The sequence below is a fragment of the Rhopalosiphum padi genome, chromosome 4, assembly GCF_020882245.1.
Source record: "Rhopalosiphum padi isolate XX-2018 chromosome 4, ASM2088224v1, whole genome shotgun sequence".
Classification (NCBI taxonomy): domain Eukaryota; kingdom Metazoa; phylum Arthropoda; class Insecta; order Hemiptera; family Aphididae; genus Rhopalosiphum; species Rhopalosiphum padi.
The window spans coordinates 35,250,436-35,270,493 of NC_083600.1; the positions used below are offsets into that span (position 1 = coordinate 35,250,436).

The 20,058-nt window shown below is 26.2% G+C and overlaps 3 protein-coding genes across 4 annotated transcripts in view; 2 read left to right on the forward strand and 1 right to left on the reverse strand.

The window, feature by feature from the left end:
• The first annotated feature begins 453 nt into the window (after nucleotides 1-453).
• Nucleotides 454-8,520, forward strand: LOC132930787 (uncharacterized). Of its 2 annotated transcripts, none has more exons than XM_060996836.1 (7): nucleotides 454-1,221; nucleotides 2,872-3,007; nucleotides 3,944-4,110; nucleotides 4,483-4,591; nucleotides 5,472-5,624; nucleotides 5,694-5,809; nucleotides 8,176-8,520. In XM_060996836.1, the coding sequence occupies exons 1-7, from the start codon at nucleotides 1,033-1,035 to the stop codon at nucleotides 8,392-8,394; spliced, it is 1,089 nt and encodes a 362-aa protein (XP_060852819.1). In that variant the 5' UTR covers nucleotides 454-1,032; the 3' UTR covers nucleotides 8,395-8,520. The 2 variants fall into 2 exon arrangements, with proteins under 2 accessions (XP_060852819.1, XP_060852820.1); XM_060996837.1 differs by having other exon boundaries at nucleotides 457-1,221; nucleotides 5,472-5,609.
• Nucleotides 8,521-11,429: 2,909 nt separating this feature from the next.
• LOC132929363 (ralA-binding protein 1) lies at nucleotides 11,430-14,907 on the reverse strand. Its single transcript, XM_060994680.1, has 10 exons — nucleotides 14,569-14,907; nucleotides 14,403-14,481; nucleotides 13,792-14,012; nucleotides 13,604-13,720; nucleotides 13,196-13,340; nucleotides 12,972-13,137; nucleotides 12,362-12,914; nucleotides 12,118-12,268; nucleotides 11,934-12,009; nucleotides 11,430-11,878 (listed from the first exon to the last, which is right to left on the reverse strand). Exons 1-10 carry the CDS (start codon nucleotides 14,648-14,650, stop codon nucleotides 11,771-11,773), a joined length of 1,698 nt encoding a protein of 565 aa, XP_060850663.1. The 5' UTR covers nucleotides 14,651-14,907; the 3' UTR covers nucleotides 11,430-11,770.
• Nucleotides 14,908-15,090: 183 nt separating this feature from the next.
• Nucleotides 15,091-20,058, forward strand: part of LOC132929360 (leishmanolysin-like peptidase) — a 64,949-nt gene continuing 59,981 nt past the window's right edge. The window contains exon 1 of the mRNA XM_060994676.1: nucleotides 15,091-15,472. Coding sequence (XP_060850659.1) covers nucleotides 15,353-15,472 — 120 coding nt within the window. The 5' untranslated portion in view covers nucleotides 15,091-15,352. The remainder of the gene's footprint in view (nucleotides 15,473-20,058) is intronic.

Consider the following 20,058-nt stretch of genomic DNA (forward strand, 5'->3'; position numbering starts at 1 on the left):
TTATTAAAGGAATAAATGAATGTGAACATGCTTGGAGAATCATCCTGTATTCCTGTAAATTCTTCTATATAATTAATATATTTACTATTTGTTTACTGTTTGGCGAATCATAGCTAATTGTACGCGTATTATCAGCGTGTCGTGCCTGTAACCGTATATATCCGTAATATTATAATATGATACCAAAATACTGAAATACAGGGTAATTCATCAAGTATCCTCAAGTCTATTTTATCTTTTAATTATTATGCATTTATTAAAATTTTGATGTTTGGAATTTTTAAGTACCTTTAAGATATATTTTAAGACCTTATTTTAAAATAATAATTATATGTTGTATTTGATAAGTGTTTTGTAGCAATACAAATTTATTTTTCCAAGTGAAAACATTCGCTTTTTACTATAAATTGTTGAGATGTTGATATTTTTAAAATGTTAATATACCTAAAATCTAAATTGAAACAAGAATGAATTGTTTCTGAGGTATTAAACTGTATAATAAACCCATATAATAGTCTTTAATGTAGTATGTATAATTTGAACGTTATAAACAATTACAATTATATTCACTTATTATAATAGTTAACAGTAAAAAATTATGGTTCTCATTTGAAGAAATAAGTGTATCATCCCCACTAGAAACTTCTTAAATGGTAAAAACAAACAGTGCATTTAAAAAATGGTCTTATATTAAATGTTATACCTACTGAAAAATTCCAAAAATCAAAATTTGATTAATTAAATCAATAAATAAATTAAATGCTTAATTAAAAAAATGCATTATGGTGTTGACCGTGTTTGATGAATCACTCCGTATATAACTATTATATTTTGCAGAGCTAACTTGCCTTTACTTATACATCGCATGTATACATATAGCCATATAGGTATAATGGGTATGTACATAGTTCAGAGTGCGCTTGAAACACGAAAAACGGTGTGTGTAGCTGCTAGTGCACGCGTTCACGTCGTTCAACGTAGTCGCTTATTATTAGTGTTGTTTCAATTGTTGTTATTATTATTTTTTTCGACATGACGAGTAACAACATCAAGTTGTCAAACAGCGGTGGCGGTAAACACGTACGGTCGCATAGCCTAAAAAGCTTTCCAGCAGTGGCCGTTGCGGTTATCGATAATAAGAAACAGCCGGACAACGGCGTCGTGGTAGCTGCAGGGAGCGATCCACAAACAACAGTAAAAATGACATCAACGTGGAAACAGGTGTTTATTTTCGATTATCCAATAATACGATATATAATAGACTAATAGAACAATAAATTACGGTCTTCTGAATATTTTTTATTGGTAATTTATGGGTTTAAATCGCAGTTTATTGTTGTTTGCGAGACAGTATAAATCACACTACTAGATATATGTTTGAATATATTATGTCTAGTCGCAAATAAGGTGGGGCTTGGGGGTGGGGGATTAGCCCCCTAGAATTTCTAAAAAAAACAACTAATGATTTAACTACATAATACATTGGAAATCCAGTATAGAACTGAGCCATAGAACTCAGTTCCTCCCCCCAAACTTCAAACACTATTTGCACCTATTTGTCTAGTATAGTTGTCAATTTAATTTTAAAATGCTTAGGTAAATTCTTAACGTAGGTGATACTGTGCTGGTATTATAAATTGTTTTGAAAAATATAGATCATTTTGTGTAATTTTTTTGATAGTAAAAAATAATATATTATAGGTATAAAATGAGATAATTTAATTACCTATTGAATTGTTAATTGCATTTATTGTTCGTCGTATTTATACTAATGTATCAATTTCATAATTTGTATAAAAATGTATAAATATTAAAATTATTATAACAAAAAAAAAAAACGTTCAGAGAAATGACGGTAAAGTAGTCAGTAGATGTTGTGTGCATGCCTAGCATCGAGTAAGTCACTGTAACGGATGTAAATTTAATGAAAATTTCAAATGAATTTGAATTTAATATTAAATATTTATAAACGATGGAAATTCTATTTTGAGCAGGGACCGTCTTTTATTTTTTATTTCTGTCGTTCGAGCCTACAAAAACAACATTAATAATTTTTAACACATTAAATAATTGTACAAGTATAGTATATCTACTCAGTGTAGGTATGTATAATATAAGTAAAAACTAATAACCTGCGCATCATTATAGTTGCATTAATGACATAGTGAGTATAGATCATAGTTATTTGATTCGAGGGTCATTAATATAAAATATGTTACAGCTAAATGAATCAGTTTAATCGTGTCTAAAATCATTAAAAACTTATTAACATTAGGATACAATTTGATAGAAACAGATAATATTATTTTATTTATACAATTGTATTATTTAAAAACGATTTAAAAATATGGGTAAATATAGAAAAATAAACTAAATCACTACCTGCAATATTATACATCAAAATAATATAATACGAGTATAGTATGCAACTGAATACTGAAATAAAATTATGTAATTTATTTTATGTATGTTATTGAAATATAAAATATTAATCAAAAAAGAATTCACTCAAATGCGTCTTTTGCTATCAATATTTATAAATAGTATCTGAAATATAATATGTTTGTAAATTATATTTTATTTTATTTCTTCCAATTCAATATCTTGTCAACCTGATACAACTCATCAATATGTAACTTACAATAAGCTTTGACCTAATTTATGTATACGGTTCCTTCTTAATATTTACTTAATTATTCGTCACCTATACTCAAATTAAATGTAACGTATAGGTATACATTTTTTTAATAACTTGATTAGTTAAATTAAAATAAATTTTAATCTAGTTTAATTGTTTTTACAAAATTTTTATTCAGAATTGGTTTTATTTATTTTATCCATAGTAAATCAAAACAAATATTAAATGTTAAGGCATGTGATCGAACTAGAGATCGAACTAAACAACTGTTACGAAGAACAATGTCGTGGAAAAGTAATACGATCATAATGCAGCCCGAAGAACGCAAGCCAGACGAGTTATCCAGTACATGGGAAATACATGTATGGGGTATGTTAAGTAATAAGTAATATTTTTTTATGAAAAAACCTTAGACTTTTTTTTGTTGAGGCAATGGTATATTATTATAATGTTCGAATTCTTTGACACATGTGTAAAACTGATACTTTATTCGTAAATAACTAATAATAAGTATATAATAACAACTGCCAAGTTGTCATCCTTTATAATATAATATATAAAAGGTATAAAAAAATTTAATAATATTGCATCGGACATCAGTATTGACTATTGAGTTTTTAATGTGTGTAAAAGTGTATTATTATACGTTCTATATAATTTATTATTTAGGTAAACTATTGTTTTATTTAGGTCTTCGATAACCTAATGTCCAGATACTATAGAAAATTATTTCAGCTTAAATATTCATGTTTATATTCGTAATTTAAAAAAGCATCAAAAATTAAATAAATAAGCGGATATTTTAAGTAAAAAAATAGTAGAATAAAGGAAAATAAATACATAGTTACTCTAAAAAAATACGACGTTATCTAATGTTTTCTATAATATTGAAGTATGACGAGACACACACACACACACATAGTCAACATTTGGAAAAGGTGGTTACAACCTTAAAAAAAATATGTTATATTGACATATATCTAACTTAGTCCTTATTATTTTTGGTATTTTGGTATCACCAAAATAAAACCTAAATATGTCTGCTTAAAAAAAAAAGATATTTAAATATGACCAAAAAATCTACGTAACAAAGGATATAAAGTTTGGGGAGAAACGAATTTTCTAAAATTATGTTAACGAGTACTCATTACCAGTATTTTTTAAATTAAAAAATAAAAGTATTACAGATATTGATTATAGATACTAAATTTATATAAATAACTAGGTAGAATATAATATAAGTAATAAAGAAATGGTATCTTAATTCAATGATATTACCTTTTATTTGTGTTTACATTTTTATAGCTTCTTGGATGAAACGTTATGCTAGCGAAGATGGATCAAAAACATTGGATATTCCATTTAAACTATCGCCATTACAAGAGGAAAAGTTATTGATTTTTTTTAAATATTATTTAGACGGCGATTGCGACGGATTCGTATTTGAACACGATTTCCATCAGTTTGCAGAGGTATTTAATTATATATATGTATATGTATTATGAGTTATGACTGTTTTAGATGATTAATTGCATTCTATTTTAGTTAATTAATGAAAAGTTAACTGTTTACCGTATAATACAGGATATATGAATATCAATAATTATAATTATCAATAATACCCATTCAATTTATTTTTGGTAGATTGAAAAATTAATTAATTAAAAACCTTATATATAATTTAGTTAACATTTTTTATAATATTATAATTTTATTTAAATGATACTAAAATAATAATTATGATTTTGTTACTTAACATTTTAATTATGATTACATTTTCATGAGCTTTTATGTAAAGTTAAAAATTAAAACTTACTTATATTATTATTATTTATAAAATATAGAAATTAAGACGTTTTGCTGATTGGTCACCAAATAGTGATGAATATATAATATTAAAACAAGTTTTAACAGAATTAATTCAAGTATTCATTCAATGTGAAAGCGGTCAAAGTAAGCATAAAAGATGAAACCAAAATTATCTTTATTTATTTATAACCTCATTTTTATAACAATAGACAATAGAACGTATAGGACAGAAAAAAATGTTTTTAAATTATCAAATATAGGTAATATTATATATCTTAACTGACTCTTTCTCATTATAAGTGTTAAAAGCTTTTTGTGTACCAATAAATAAATAGGTAAACGATAGAAAAAGTGAATATTTTTACAATTCTTAAATTTTATATTCTTTAAAAATATAATATGATAAACAGATTAGATACAAAAACACAGTATTGTATTTATAAAAAAAATGCATTTATTCCTAACTATCTAGTTATAATATATAACTAGAACTATAGGTTATTAAATATTGATAATATATTATTATAAATAATAATATATAATATCAAACAAGATTGTGTATGATAAAATAGCTCATCGTTTGTAAAATATACAAGGACTAGGTGGGCCCATTGGGTCATGTAGAAATAAATTAAATAGAATGATAATATGGATCCCTTGAGAAACATTGTAAGTCTATGTAAATATATATATACCATACATTATATTTTAAGTATTAATCATATTTGGGTCAGAGAGTGTTAAATATAATATAGAGTGCCTCAAGCCCTCAAGGCACTCTAATATAATAAATTAACGTCAATTTTATAATTTGTTAGTTATAAATTCAGTGTACAAATTGCTTATGTAAACTTAATTGATGATATTTATTATTCACTTCAGTAGATCGAACATTTGAAAATAATAGTTTTTAAAAATATTATTAGCCCTTTTAAATTATAAGTTATTTAATTATGCGAAGTACAAAGTACCTAAACTTAATTATTTGTATATATACCTACTGCCTTTTTGTAATTATTCCTAGATGTTGCGTTTACTAGTCTATCAACAGACGACTGGCTTAAAGTATGGTGTCAAACGTTAAGCAGGTGTACTGTAGCTTCAGACATGCCATTGTGGCTGAAATATTTTCAGAACATATTGTTTAAGTCTTTGGATTCAGGTTATTATGATCATTGTAATATTCATAATAATAATTAAATATTATTAAATATGTGTACACATAATACGAATTTAATTTAAATAGGTAAAGGTGAAATAGAAAAAGCAAATTTACAAAGATTCTATTGTACGTTTCTCAATTCAAACTGTGAGGAAGCTAAGCAAAGTGTGATCGACGCGATATACGATTCATTAACGTCAGTAAGTTGTTCACATTATTGAAAATCTATGAACTACCTATATGAGATAATATTGAAAATACGTTCTGTGTCTATAATTATTTTCCTTATTTTATGTTGTGTTAACAAAGATCTTTTATTTAAAAAAAAACCTAACCAATATTGGCTCAAATAGTTTTGTTCAAAAATAATCAATTTAAAAAAGAATTTTAATTTAATTTAATTAAATGATTTTATCCAATTTTTTATTTGAATTATGTACCTATAGGATATTAATCATTGGCAGCCACTTAGATAGTGAGTTAGATATATAGGTACAGAGTGCCCCGTGAGTATTTACCCATTGTGATATATCTCCTGAAATAACGGATATATCATGATTTTGGTTTTTTTAATAAGATTCAAACGGACAAGAACTACAAATATTTTATATTTTAATTTATTTTAATGTTTTGGTAAAAAAGTTAAAAAATATATTTTTTTATTTAATTATTTTCAAAAAAATTGAAGATAGCCATTTTGAAGAGTTCATTTTTCTTAAAATATATTGACGTTTCAACATTTTAATTTCATTAATCTCCTAAATTTTAATACTTTTTCTAGTTTCGAAAAATACTGCGAATTATAATACGATGTGGTATCATTGTACTTATATCAAGCATGTGACCCGTCGCCTGTGTGCTCGTACGGCCCTCGAACGCTTTCAGTGTAGCTCGTGATATTCAAAATAATATTAAAAATCAGGGGAGATAAATAAAATTAAAATGTTGAAACGTAAATATTTTTAGAAAAGTGAACTCTACAAAATGGCTATCTTCATTTTTTTTGGAAATAATTAAATAAAACTTTTTTTAGCAAAACATTAATATAAATTAAAACATGAAATATTTGTAATTCTTGTCCGTGTGAATCAAGGGCGTATTTGAGTTGAGTTCATGGGGGGGGGAGGCAAAATTATTTTTTCTTCTATACATATAAAATACCAATAAATTATTAATTAATGTATTATATAGAAATAAATAAGAGTGGGGGGGTGAATGCCCCCTTCGCCCCCCTCAAATACGCACTTGATGTGAATCTTATTAAAAAAACAGAATTATGATATCTCCATTATTTTAGGAGATATCGTAATGGGAAAATCCTCTCGGGACACTGTAATTATCTAGATGCAGAGATGTTGTATAATAATTTTGACTTGGAAATATATAGGCAAAAAAGTGCTACGTATAGACGTTAAGTAGATACCTAAGTAGGTAGGTATCTATATAACACGATAAATAAGTTTTATATATAGAAAAAATATAGAAATTACAAATTTAACTTATTTCAGTCTTAAAATAGGGTTGACAAATTTTTAGGTGTACTAAATTTCATTGCAGGGCCACACAAGTGTCAGAAGTGGCGGCATTAAATAAGTCTTATTTACTCTACACTTGTCAATGTTGTCACTACATATACAAAAGTGTATTTATAGATGGTGCTTAAATTTTAATTTGATTTTTAAGTTCAATGGAATCGGAACTCGTAAGGTTTATATTTACTTTTTCATACCATTTTTCCAATTTATTTACGATTTTTTTTAGCACGGTGATTGTTAAGGTTTTTTTTCATATGGCAACCCTGTTTTTCGTTTTCTATTGAATCTATTCTGAAGAAAAATATTATTCCGAAAATGTATAAAGTATAAAAAGTATAAAAAGTACAAATACCTACTATTAAACAAATACAAATTGTCAATATTGTTCTTATTAGCGTTTAAAGTTTAATTAAATTGAATTGAGTTGCAGTGATACCCGGAAAAATATTAGTGCACGCCATTCCGCCTATCTAAACTTAATAAAATACTCATAAATAATTAACTTTTGTCATTTGTTTGTTAGGCAAACGTAAAACGTTACCTACCTACTACATTAGTTAAATATTAAATAAATGTCAAAGCATCAAAATAGTGCTGTAAAATTCTGACTTCTTAAATGTATTTAAAACCTCTTGTCAGTTGTTGGAGATTAAAGTATAGCCTGTAGGTATATTATAGTAAAAAAATATCAATGAGAGCCGAGAGGGAGGATAGAGAATTTAGTACATTGACACAACAAAATTGGTATCATCCTTTGGCCAAATTGTCCAAGCCTACCTTATTATATTTTATACTTGATATATTAAAAAAATTTTAATATTTAATTTTTAATCGCCATAAATTATTATTTTTTAATATTTAAAATGTACATAGGTATTAAAATGAATATTAAGAAATACCAAATCCTAAGGGGGCTAAATATATCTTATTTAACTCTACAAAAAATGTATTTTATAATTATCACGGTAATTAGACATTAGGTAGGTAAGTCATTTTTATTTAAACTTAATTATTATTATTTTTGCCTTCAGAATGGAGACTTTAAATTGGACCGCGACACTTGGGGCCAATGTTTCGCAAACTGGTTACTGGGCACAAAACCTAATGGATGTGGTCAATGGTTATTTGGAAAATGTGGCCCAACGCCTGAATTTTTCCCTATCGATTATTCTGCTATGAATTCGACGGTCGATACAAGGGATACTTATTCACATAAGAGGCGGAGCGATAGACATTCCATTGTGGTCTAAAGAAAACAGTAATAATCAATAGGTACTTATTTTTGTTGCCATGTGGACAATGTGCTAAACAGTCCATTTGTGTATATTTTGTATAAAGGAAATATAAACATCTTACCGTTTTCACATTTCTATAAATGATTACGTTTTTTAACTTCCTCTAGTTCCCAAATAGAATTAAAAGTGAAAACATTTTAACTGAATGCCGCACCTGTGGTAAGGAGAGGCGGGAAAGTATAAGATTTCTAATGTCCTATTTGAATCCCTCAATCAGTGCGACAACGAATCGTTAATAGTTAATATAAATTATTTATAAGAATATCTCAGCGAGTACCTTACCTACTCAAAAAGTCAAAAAGATATTTAAGTCTTTATTTTAGGTGTAGATGACCTTATAATTGACAATTATGATTGTAATTTAAATCAAATAGTTACATGCAGTTACTCCGTCTTACTGAGGATTACCTATTTGAATATAATAAAATGTAAAAACTAACACATATTACAATATTTATTTAATTATTTATTTATTTTTTATTGAACAAAAAGAAACATCGGCTACAAAACCATTAGTTATAGTATTACATTATTATTATTATTATTTTTTTTTTTAATTTTGAATAGTGAGTATTTTGTATAAAATTTTTTAAATTAGGTTGTACAGTTTGGTTTTCTTTAAGAAGTTGACTATATTAATATTTGATTGGAGGTCTTGTTGTAGAACTTCATTAAGTTGATATGGAATGGAGTGTTTGGATCTTGAGTCTGCGTACTTGGAACAATCAATGATTATAATGATTATATTATGTTTGACAGTAAACTCCACTCCACATGTTTCGCATATGGGAAGGTCTTTTTTAGCCATGAGGTATTGAGGTGGTTATGTGTTGCGAATGTATGCCCAATTCGAAGACGATTTAGAATAATTTCGTCTTTCCTATTTAAAAACCGGGGTTTCTCCATACTTGGATATTATTTATTATTATAGCTAAGAGCACGAAATCTTAATTCGTGTCCAGGTGGTATATACATATTGTTTATCGAGCATATTTTAATGTATCGTGTGTTGAATTTGATGCACTCAAAGCTGCTAATAATCAAAATCATCATAATATTATTATTAAATCTAAATCACTTATTATACTGATTAGTAAAAGAAAAAAAATAAATAAACAGCCTTGCTTTTAACTTTTATTTTGATAACGAATTTAAACTTTTTAACTTCACTGTTTGTGTATATATTTTGAATAAAAACAACTGCAATGGTAACATTTAATTTTAAAATTCTATAATAATTGTTCTTTTCTGTATTATTTTTTTTCTTGTATTTTGTATTATTTGATGTACTTTCTTTGTCCGAATCTGGCTGATAATAAATAATTAAAAATAATATGTTGTTATTGCTATTGTCAACCATATACAGTTGAAATATAAAATATTCGTCGAGTACTTACCTAATAATATCTATCTGAGACTACAGTTGATTTTCAGTATTATTTCAAAGAGCATACCTATCGAATAATTCTTAAGACGGTAGTGAACTCTTTTTTTTCGTTTATTATACGCATATTCGCAACAAATCATGCAAGATAATAAAGACATTAAGATCGATTGCGAAAGCCAACCGGACTCGATGGTTATTCCCATCGTGAAAAAGTCGAAAAACACGCAAACCACGAAGATTTCGGAATTCTCGGGTTTAAAGGCTAAACCGTTCTTCAGATCGATGACGAACATCAAAATAATGACGTCTTGCGGCGAATCCCGTAGACGCACCACTCGATGAGTATCGTCCATCGCCAATTACGCGGGGTCGCAAATGCGGCGAATGATCGCGATCGTGAACGTCGCTGTGATGGCGCCTGCCGCAGAATCCGAATCGCCTATTCCTGCGTCGTCGTTACGGCAACATTCCGACGATGATCCGACGGTGAGCGCTGTCGAAGTCATTTTTTCTTTGATATTATTAGTTAAAAAATTACATAACTATTACATATTTGTTTAATTATTGAAATCATTAGTTTCTATGTATAAGTAAGGTAGGCATACACTATATAGCATTATTGAATAAGATTATATGTTCATTGATCATTTTAAAAAGTATTACTGTATGTCTGTATAATATGTGTACCTACCAGTGTACCTAGTGTAAAAATATATTGATGAAGATAGGTATATACATTTGGAAGTACGAATTGCGAATTATGGAAATAAAAACTAAAAAGCCTTAATATTTAATTAAAAAAATAGGGAAAATAAAATAGTTTTAATAAACAAACAACTTACAAGGTAAGTACAATAAATAATAATATTATGGATTTAATAGATGGTCTGTACTCTGTAGTGACTTATTGAATAGAAACATTAGAAACTGTAATGCGTTTTTACAGAAGGAAACCTATAACTTTTAATATTTTTCTTCATGGGTACTAGTACTATAAATTATATAGTTAAAATCTGTACCTATAAACCTAATATTGATAGGTACCTAGTTAATTATTTCTGGACTTATTTGTTTTTGGAGTTAATTTAGAGTATCTAAAATACAGATTCTAGCTAGTTTGTATAGATTTATTATTTTATAAATCAAATCTTATAAAATGCTTAACCATTACCCAATTATGTATTTTATATAATATGCATGGTACACACATGTATTTTTATGCGCGCAATATATTAAATATTTTAATAATTTGATAGAATAATCAATTATAGAATTTATTCAGTGTTTTTTTTTTGGTTTTCCTATTGAATTATCGAATAAAATTTTATTTGCTTCTTCGGTAACTTTATATAATTATTATTTGAAATAACCATCTTATCAGAATAAAATAAATTACATACTTTATTTTATTCATATAATGAAAGCTATGATTAGTTGTAGTCTTGTAGAATATGTTTATATACATATTTTTTATAATTTAACATTAAATTAAAAAAGTTAAGCTACAGAAGTTAACTTAGTTTAGTTTATTTTTTTTATTTTTAACTGGTTATTAGTAACAACTTTGCAATTATTGTTTATTAAATATAATATATAATAACAATTCTAAAAAATGTAAAATAAATTTACTCAACCATAATTCATACTTACAAATAATTCAAAACAACTAAATAAATAATACGTCTATGAAATTATAAAAATACCTATTAATTTTGTGTGTACTTATCGGGGAAAAAGTTGTACATTTAAAAAATAATAATTAACATAAATAATATTTATAATAAAAACAATTTCAATCAGTTTATAAACAATTTAAATATGCAATAATGCAATCAAAAGTTCTAGTCATAATGTAAAAAAATTTCATCATATGATATAGGAGGGTATTAAGTTTTAACTAACATGTTAAAATATAAATAATTTTTGACATTTCAATAATGCATTTTACAAAGCTGAAATATGTTTACGTTTTGCTAATTTTATTTGAATTTTCAAATCAAGTATGGCCTCTCGTTCTTCTTCTATACTTTTTAATAAGTTCATTTTCTGGAACTTATAATTAGGCAAATTAGTAAACTATTTATAAACACACAAAATTTATCCTTACTTGCAGCATTTTATATTCACTTAACAATGCACTGTTAGTAACTGTTGTTTCGTCAATTGGATACATAAAATATTCTCTGTATACAAATTATTTAATAAATATATAAAAATGTATAATAAAATATTAAACATATTTAGGTATTCAGCATTAAACTGAAAACCAGATACATGCCAAATATAAATACCTAGCATTGACAATTTTTCCAACTGATGCCAACTTTGTATGCAATTTATCAATTTCACATTTTTCTTGAACTATATAATCTTTTAAGTTTGCAATGAGTGACATTAATTCTTCAGATTCATACTGTAACACTAATTCTTCATTATCACTATCTAAAAGTTAATTCTTATGATTAAAACAAAAATTGTATTTATCTAAAAAGTAAAAATAAAAATATAAGCTTGATAGTAAATTTTCTTTACTACCTGAAGTAGTTGTTTGTATCTCTTCATCAACTAAAGAGCTCTCACAATTTGAAATATTAACAGTATCACTTGTTATTGATACTACTTCAGCTTTGACAGATACACTGTTGTTAGAGTTTTGTCTGTCTAGTACTGTTTGAGTTCCAACTTCTTCAAACTTTCCGTTCATCTGGTCTTCTAATTTGGGTTTTTCTTTTGATACTTTGTGGTTATCCTTTTCCAATACCTTAAGTTTTCTTTTCAATTGTGTAATTATTCTTTGTACATCCCACAATTCTTCTTCTTTTGTTTTACATACAAAACCAGCATTCATTTCACGGTGAATATAACCAAGAAGTGATTCTTGTTTTTTTAATTCAATGGTCATTTCTTCTTTACCTGATGGTAAATAAGGGCTAGCACATCTTAAAGGTGGTATATATTTGTGTAAAACAGCAGAAGAAAACAAGTCATTTTTTTTGGTTACAAGAAATGAAAATAGTGTTTGAGACATTTGAAGAACAGGACAAAGGACACAACCAAAGTTTGTAGTATTCATTTTGGTATATTTTTCCTAGTAACAAATAAATAAATCAAAATCAAGTTATTGAATATTATGTCATTAACTTACATTTTCTATAATACTGGTAAAATGAACTATTAACCATGTGAGTGTATGCTTATTGCATAGTGGAAGTTCTGAAATTAACAACTTAGCCAATTCATTATTTTGTTTTTCAGCAGCATCCTCAAATTTTGATAAAAGATCCGGTGTCAATATAGGATCAGGAAGTTCCCTATGAATTTTTTTTAAATTAAATTATTATATAATATATATAATTAAAAATACAATACCTTAAATATTGTTTCAATAGACTCGTAACAACAGCTAAATCATAATCAGACAAATTGACAGATTGCCTTCTATTATATTGAATTTTAAGGCTTTGTACTTTAGATTTCACACCAGGCACTTTATACACGCCATCAGTACATAAGCCTAAAATTTAAAAAAATAATAAACACTTCAATTTTTTTATTTATAACATGCTGATAGTGTTAGTATTATTTAAACATTTTAGTTAGAAAATATACAGTGTTAGTTTAGGTCTAGAACTATTATATTAATTAAAATTTTTTTTGTTTTTGTATATTGACAATTTAAAGCTTAGGTAGAAAATGAAGTATGTAGGTAACTATATAATTTTTTTTAGAAGAATGTTGTATATTTAGTAAGTAGAAAACATAATTTTAGATACTTACCGTGCATTTGCACATAGTCAATACAATTTCTCAGAACTAATGGTAAGTGTATATCATCATGGCATGGATTTCGTTCAAATGATATTTCTAATGGTACTCCAAAAACAGGTTGATCTTCTATATATTAAAAAGTTGATAGATGTTTTTAATATTTATTTATTTTTGAAATTAATTATCATTTAAATTACCATACAAAGAACCTATGTCTATAGCATCTTTTCCATCAGAACCTTTCTGTTTCTTTTTTTCTTTTATTTTATTTTTGGGTTTATCTTTCTTTTTATCCTTTTCTCCATCTTTTTTTTTTTCTTTAGGCATGTCTTTAGAATCTTTATCTTTGAGCTTCTCATGCTTTTCTTTTTTTGTAGGAAATTTAAATGGCTTTATTTTTTTTATTTTTGAAGGACTTCTGTAAAATATTATTTTTAATAATTTATATAGGTACTTTTTTAATTATTATACTATTATTCATTTAATGAGTTAATGTGTATGTATGCAAATTAAACTAAAATTAACATCTGGATAATATCTGTTTTGATTCATTTTTATGTATGGTTTATAACATAATTATATTAATTATAAACTTACAACTATAGATTACAACAACTAGAAAAGATTTTTATATACAATTTTTAAATTATATTCATTGTGATTTGTAGAATGGTTTAGGAAAATGGTTTGTTAGTTGGTTAAAAACACAATAATAATTATATTTTAATTCTATTACTTTATCAATCATAAGTATATAACCAAACCATTGAATAAATGTACAGTATATTTAATCAATGACTATACTTACTTTGCATCAGGCTCTTCTTCTGGAGAACTTTCACCTTCTAGTGCTGCATAACCACGGTCTTTTTTCTCTTTTCGTTTGCCTGTATATATTCATGTTATAATAATGTTAGGTAGATACCTAGCTTAAATCATCCCCATATTCAAGATATTTTAATAGTTTCCATTACCGTCAGAGTCTTTGTGTCCAATTTCTGTAGACGTATACAAGCCTGGGAAATCCTTTTCGACGTCAGGGCTATCAAAATCCATAGCTCCTCCCAGAAGTGATGTATCGTACTTTTAAAACAAATGCATGCAGAGGGTCAGCCAAATTGTGACTCCTTAAAATATTGCAGATGGTAGATAAGTACTATAACTATAATGTACTAAAGTGCACAGTATCAGATATTAGGCAGTATGCAATTATAGACAGTAGTCAAAGAATAAAATAGAATAGACAGCAGAACAGCAGAATACATATGATTGCGTTATCAACTGCCTACTATATTATACATTACAATAGTATTCTCTGATACTAATCTACTACTTTATCACAACAACAACAACAAAAATAACAATAACAACACTGCGCACTGATAAGCCGTGATGAGTCACCGATGCCAGGATCAAATTTTATAAAAGAGTGGGGATATGATTCCGTCACGCACTTCATGCCCTACCACTTGCCACCGTGCGTGTTCAGCAGCCGGCAGGTAAGAATTTATTCCATCCGTACAACTCTCGGCTGGTCTCGTCATATCGTTCACTGTGTTGTGTATATTGTGTTCAGTGTCTTATCAGTTGTCATTCGCGTACGGTCTGTTGTTCACGAAATCGACTCTTCCTTCTCCGACGACGTGTTATTAACGAAGATAATATTATAAATTCGTTTGACGACAAAGTTAATTGTACCACTTCAAATGATCTCGTCAAGTGCTGTTTAGATTTATATTTTTAATACCAGTGGCTGAAATGCCAGTCAAAGTAAAATGGAAAACCGTTTACGCGGCAGTATTGGTGTTGGCCGTCGAACTGGCCTCTGGTATGTTTGTACAGAGACACTGCAATCATTTGTACCCCAAACCAGACGAGGTAAGAGCTAATAACTATTATTGTGCATAAGTGTATAATTATTTAGTGGTTTGTTTTCTTATATCTGTAAGTTATATATGGGTAATTTTTACGGTGATTGGTTTAAATATTGTATATTTCCTGAAGGCATATCGATTGCAAAACTGTGAAATAGCTAGTTTAGAATAGCTTTAGACAACAGTACCGCTGTGTATAAGTTTTTATAATGTTCTTACTAGTCACCAAAATCATATTATCGTGTTAGGTAAGCGATTTCCGATAAATCAACGTTAAATACCTAGTAAGAATAATATAATAATATAATCATTATTTTGAATCCTGATAGTTTTGACTGGAAGTTATAGTTTATTAATGTTATGGCTATTCATTTATTAATAAGGGATTAATATTTATTTTTTGGCAGAGAGATAATTCTATCTGATTAAAAAAAAACACAAATTCATACTACTTATTCCTTATTTAGTTTATATCACATTTTTAAATATGTGTTCGTTGTACTTGCTTCTGAAAACTTGGAGTGGTAGTTTATTATTTAATCGATAAATGTTTTCCTATTATTTAAGCCTACATTTTTTTCTTAAAAGCACTATAAATTTGTTTTTAATAATAAAATTACTGCGTTTTAAAATTTAAATTCGTTATTATATCTACATTTAGGTTAGGGTACTATAATTTAGGTATTATTCAATTATTGTGTATCTATATAATTAATTTAAGCATCTAGTTAAAATTGGGGTCAAATCATAGGGGTTTCCGTGGTTGCCGGGTGTGATTGGTGCATTAAAATTGAAATCCCAGAGCAAGGGACCAGTACTGATGTTACTAAAATAAAATTTATTTTTTTCTAAAATATTTGGTAAATACTAAAATATTTTAAATGTATGTGGAAAAATTTATTATGATATAACAGCTAAATGTTGTACAAAAGGACTACAAATCATAAATAAAAATTGAAACTATCTTAAAAATGGATATTAAATTTAAGGGAAAATATTATGAAAAAGGCACAAAAATATTGTAAACACACCCTGAAATTCAAGTCTGCACACTTTTTTGGGTTAAATATTATATAATTAAATTAAATACAAAAATGTACCTATGTAGCTATTGCGTAATATTATAACTTGTATTTTCAATTTAATGTATTATAAGTTTGTTTATATATTATATATTTTAATATTTAAAGTTATAGGTCTATTTTTTCTTTATAGTATCTACCAACAAGAAAAAAAAAAAATTTTTTTTTTTTTAATCAACTTGTATACTATTAAGTAAAAATTTAAATTAGTTTAAAATTATATTCGCTACGTAATTTATTTTGTGGTTATACTCGTAACAAGCTTTTTTATACTTTTCTATAAATTTGATATTCAGATATAAATTATAACTTATATTTAATAATCTAATATATTTGTTTGTTATTACGTAAAATGTTATAAAAATATTTATTATTTATCTATTTATTAGTTAATGAAATCATAAAAATTATAATAGATTTTAGTGTTTAATTTTCGTAAAATTTTTAATTATTGGTAAAATAATTAAAAGCCCTAATTGAGAAAAACCTCATTTTATATTGGTTGCCAAAATATGCATAGTTGCATAGTTTATATAGTAATAGTTATATTATACAAACATATTTTAAACGAATTGTTTTCCTTCAAGTTAAATACCTACTTATCTTTATCTACGACTACTTAATATAAACTAGGAAGTGTTTAAAAAGTCTGGATAAACTTTAATTTTGACTATGTAATTAACTTTCCTTGTATCGACGTATTAAATATATTTACTTGTATTTAAAAGTATTTTAATTCAAATGCAAGACATTTTTTCTTGAGTAGAATGCAATTTTGTGTTATTGTCATTTTTTGTGGTCACCCATGGCGTTCTCAAGAAATTTCGCACAAGGTTAACTAGGTACTTACTAATGATGTAATTATTTAGTATTACTAAATAAAAAAATTCAGGTCAAATCCCCGTTCAATACTGTTGTATCGAGTATCGGATATGATTAAAAACCGTATGATAGTCGTCAGACTCGTTTTTGAAAAATATAAAGAAACATAAGATGAGTCTATTCATAAGGAATAATTTAAAAGATTAAAATTTATTATTATGAATAAAATAAGGTACAGTGAAGGTACGGCTTTTACTAATATTTACTTAAAGTGTAAACAATTTGAATTGTTTACAAACAATAAAACGTAAATTACTAATGTCTAAAAGTATGATCTACATTTTATAATTAATAAATATTATGTAAGTATATGTTTCAAGTAATTGAATCATCTTAATTTGTTAATTCAGCGATTGTTGTGGAAGTAATACTTTTTCTGTTATAGTTACTATAGGAGTGATACCACTTGAGTTTTTTTAATTAGGGTTTAAAAATTTTATCAGGCCATTTTTTTTACCACTTATTTCATCATAGTAAATACATTTATTTTATATTCGTAAGGTAAATATTTGAAGTTGAAGGGTGCAGATGTACATTTAATAATTCATTAAATTATATTATGTTGCGATATAAAATTATTTATGTTCAATTTATGTATATATTTTTGTTGCAAATATTTACGTATCTGCATTTTGCTATTTTTATATTATTGTACATATTATACTTTATATAATATACCTACATAACTCGTATAGTCGTATGTATTATTTGTAACAAATTGTTTAAATAAATATATATTTTTAAATAATTTATTGTTTTTACAGAGTTCTGAATTTATATAAATAGGTAGAAAGAAACTTGAGTAAACATAAAAGTATCTACTATCTACTATCTTCTTTGTTAGTTATTTGGTTGGTCTTTTAGGAAAATTGTTTGTGGTTTAAAAGTGGATTTAGTTTATTGGCTTAGATATTTTATCGCTAATTTTGTAATGTAGATCTCCTTTAGTATTATTTAGGTTATCAATGAAGTTTTTGTATTGGTTATAATAATGTTGATCTATGTGTCATTGTGTAGTTGATTTTTCCATTTGTCTACATATATGATCACATATATGATGTCCACATTTGATTCATTTGTCCACATAATATTATGCTGGTTAAAAATGATGATTTTTTGCAAATTTTATTTTTATAATTTTTTTTTGTCATGGTAGGTAGATATAGTAAGAAAAAATAATAATAAATAATATAATAATGATGATTTTTTTTTCTAATTAGTTACTATTTTTGGTAACGATCAAAATGATGGATATATTTATTCGAATAATGATTCGGATATTTAGTGTAAAAAAAGGTCAATTATTCAAAATTTTATGTTTGTGATTTTAAAAAACCTATCTTATAACTTATAAGTTATAAATAAAGTTCTTAAAGGTCATTAGGAGATTGGGTCATCAGCTCAGTAAACCTGTTATCTTACTAATGGCATTATTTTTTAGTGTACGTTGGTATTAGCTATTCGATCTAACAATCTATTGTTGTTAATAACCAAAAAATATTTTATTAAACAATTAAAATATTGAACTTGAATTGAGTGCATCAAATAATTTCATTATAAAATTTATTAATTTATTGGTCTTTATACTGGATAATTCATTTAAAATAAGACACTCATTATTTCTAAAAATATTAATATTTTTTGCATCATTTTAAGTCGTTAAAAACAACATTTTTATAAAAAACAAATATATTTTTTTATGGTTATCGGTTTTTAATTTTTTTTAAATTTTTTTAATAGAATAAATTTTTAACCCCTTACTTAAAACCCATATATTTTTTGGAATACTCTCTTACATACAATTTGAATTTTGGTCGAGTAGTTTATAAAAGCGGTACCTACCATTAGAAATTTAATTTATAGATTAAAATATTTCGAATAATATTTTGTATGGAAATATAATAACAATGATTAAAGTTATATGAGTGATGTATGACTAATTATATGTGCTTAATTATTGTTTCCTCATTTTGAATCCAATACTAATTTTTACAGTACTGCAAAATACATTTATAAAGTCACCAAATTTTTATTTTATGTCGTCGCATGTTTTTCATAGCTCATAAAATTGGTTTAGGTAAACTACAGGACGCAAATATCTTTGCTGACGTTATTAAACTCTTTTTAATTAACAAAATTAATTTACAACTTTGTGTCTATAGCTAATAAAATTACATTCATTTAGTTTAAATATTTTATTTAAAAGTATAAGTTATACGTTTTTCTTAAAAACCACATAGTAATAAAATTGCATATTGGAGACCGAATGGGCGTACACACACGTAGTATTTCCGCGGTAAATCGTGATAGCCTCGAGGTGTATAAAAAGGAACACTACGAACCTTCTGTGTAGTATAATGTCCATATACCTGTATTAAATACGTAAAGTAAAACTGAAACCGTCACAACAAGTATACCTACTCTATTAAATAACTTATTGGTGCAACGTGGTGTAGAATATGAAAGTAAAAGCTGGCTTATAGTAAAATAACGGATCGGAATACATTGTATACTATATATACTGACGAGACCCCGGAACTCTTTAGGCCTTCTTACTCAGGAAGATGTAAGACATAAAATTATTTCTATAAATATATGTACATATTATGTAAGAAGACATTTTTGA

Bases quoted from the DNA above. Each gene is read 5' to 3' on its own strand.
- LOC132930787 (XM_060996836.1), top strand. From the start codon at position 1,033: ATGACGAGTAACAACATCAAGTTGTCAAACAGCGGTGGCGGTAAACAC. The intron at 3,008-3,943 runs GTATGTTAAGTA...ACATTTTTATAG, and splicing joins ATGGGAAATACATGTATGGG to CTTCTTGGATGAAACGTTAT. The intron at 4,111-4,482 runs GTATTTAATTAT...TATAAAATATAG, and splicing joins ATTTCCATCAGTTTGCAGAG to AAATTAAGACGTTTTGCTGA.
- LOC132929363 (XM_060994680.1), bottom strand. From the start codon at position 14,650: ATGGATTTTGATAGCCCTGACGTCGAAAAGGATTTCCCAGGCTTGTAT. The intron at 13,341-13,603 runs GTAAGTATCTAA...TTTAAATTTTAG, and splicing joins TGACTATGTGCAAATGCACG to GCTTATGTACTGATGGCGTG. The intron at 11,879-11,933 runs GTAAGGATAAAT...CCTAATTATAAG, and splicing joins GTGAATATAAAATGCTGCAA to TTCCAGAAAATGAACTTATT.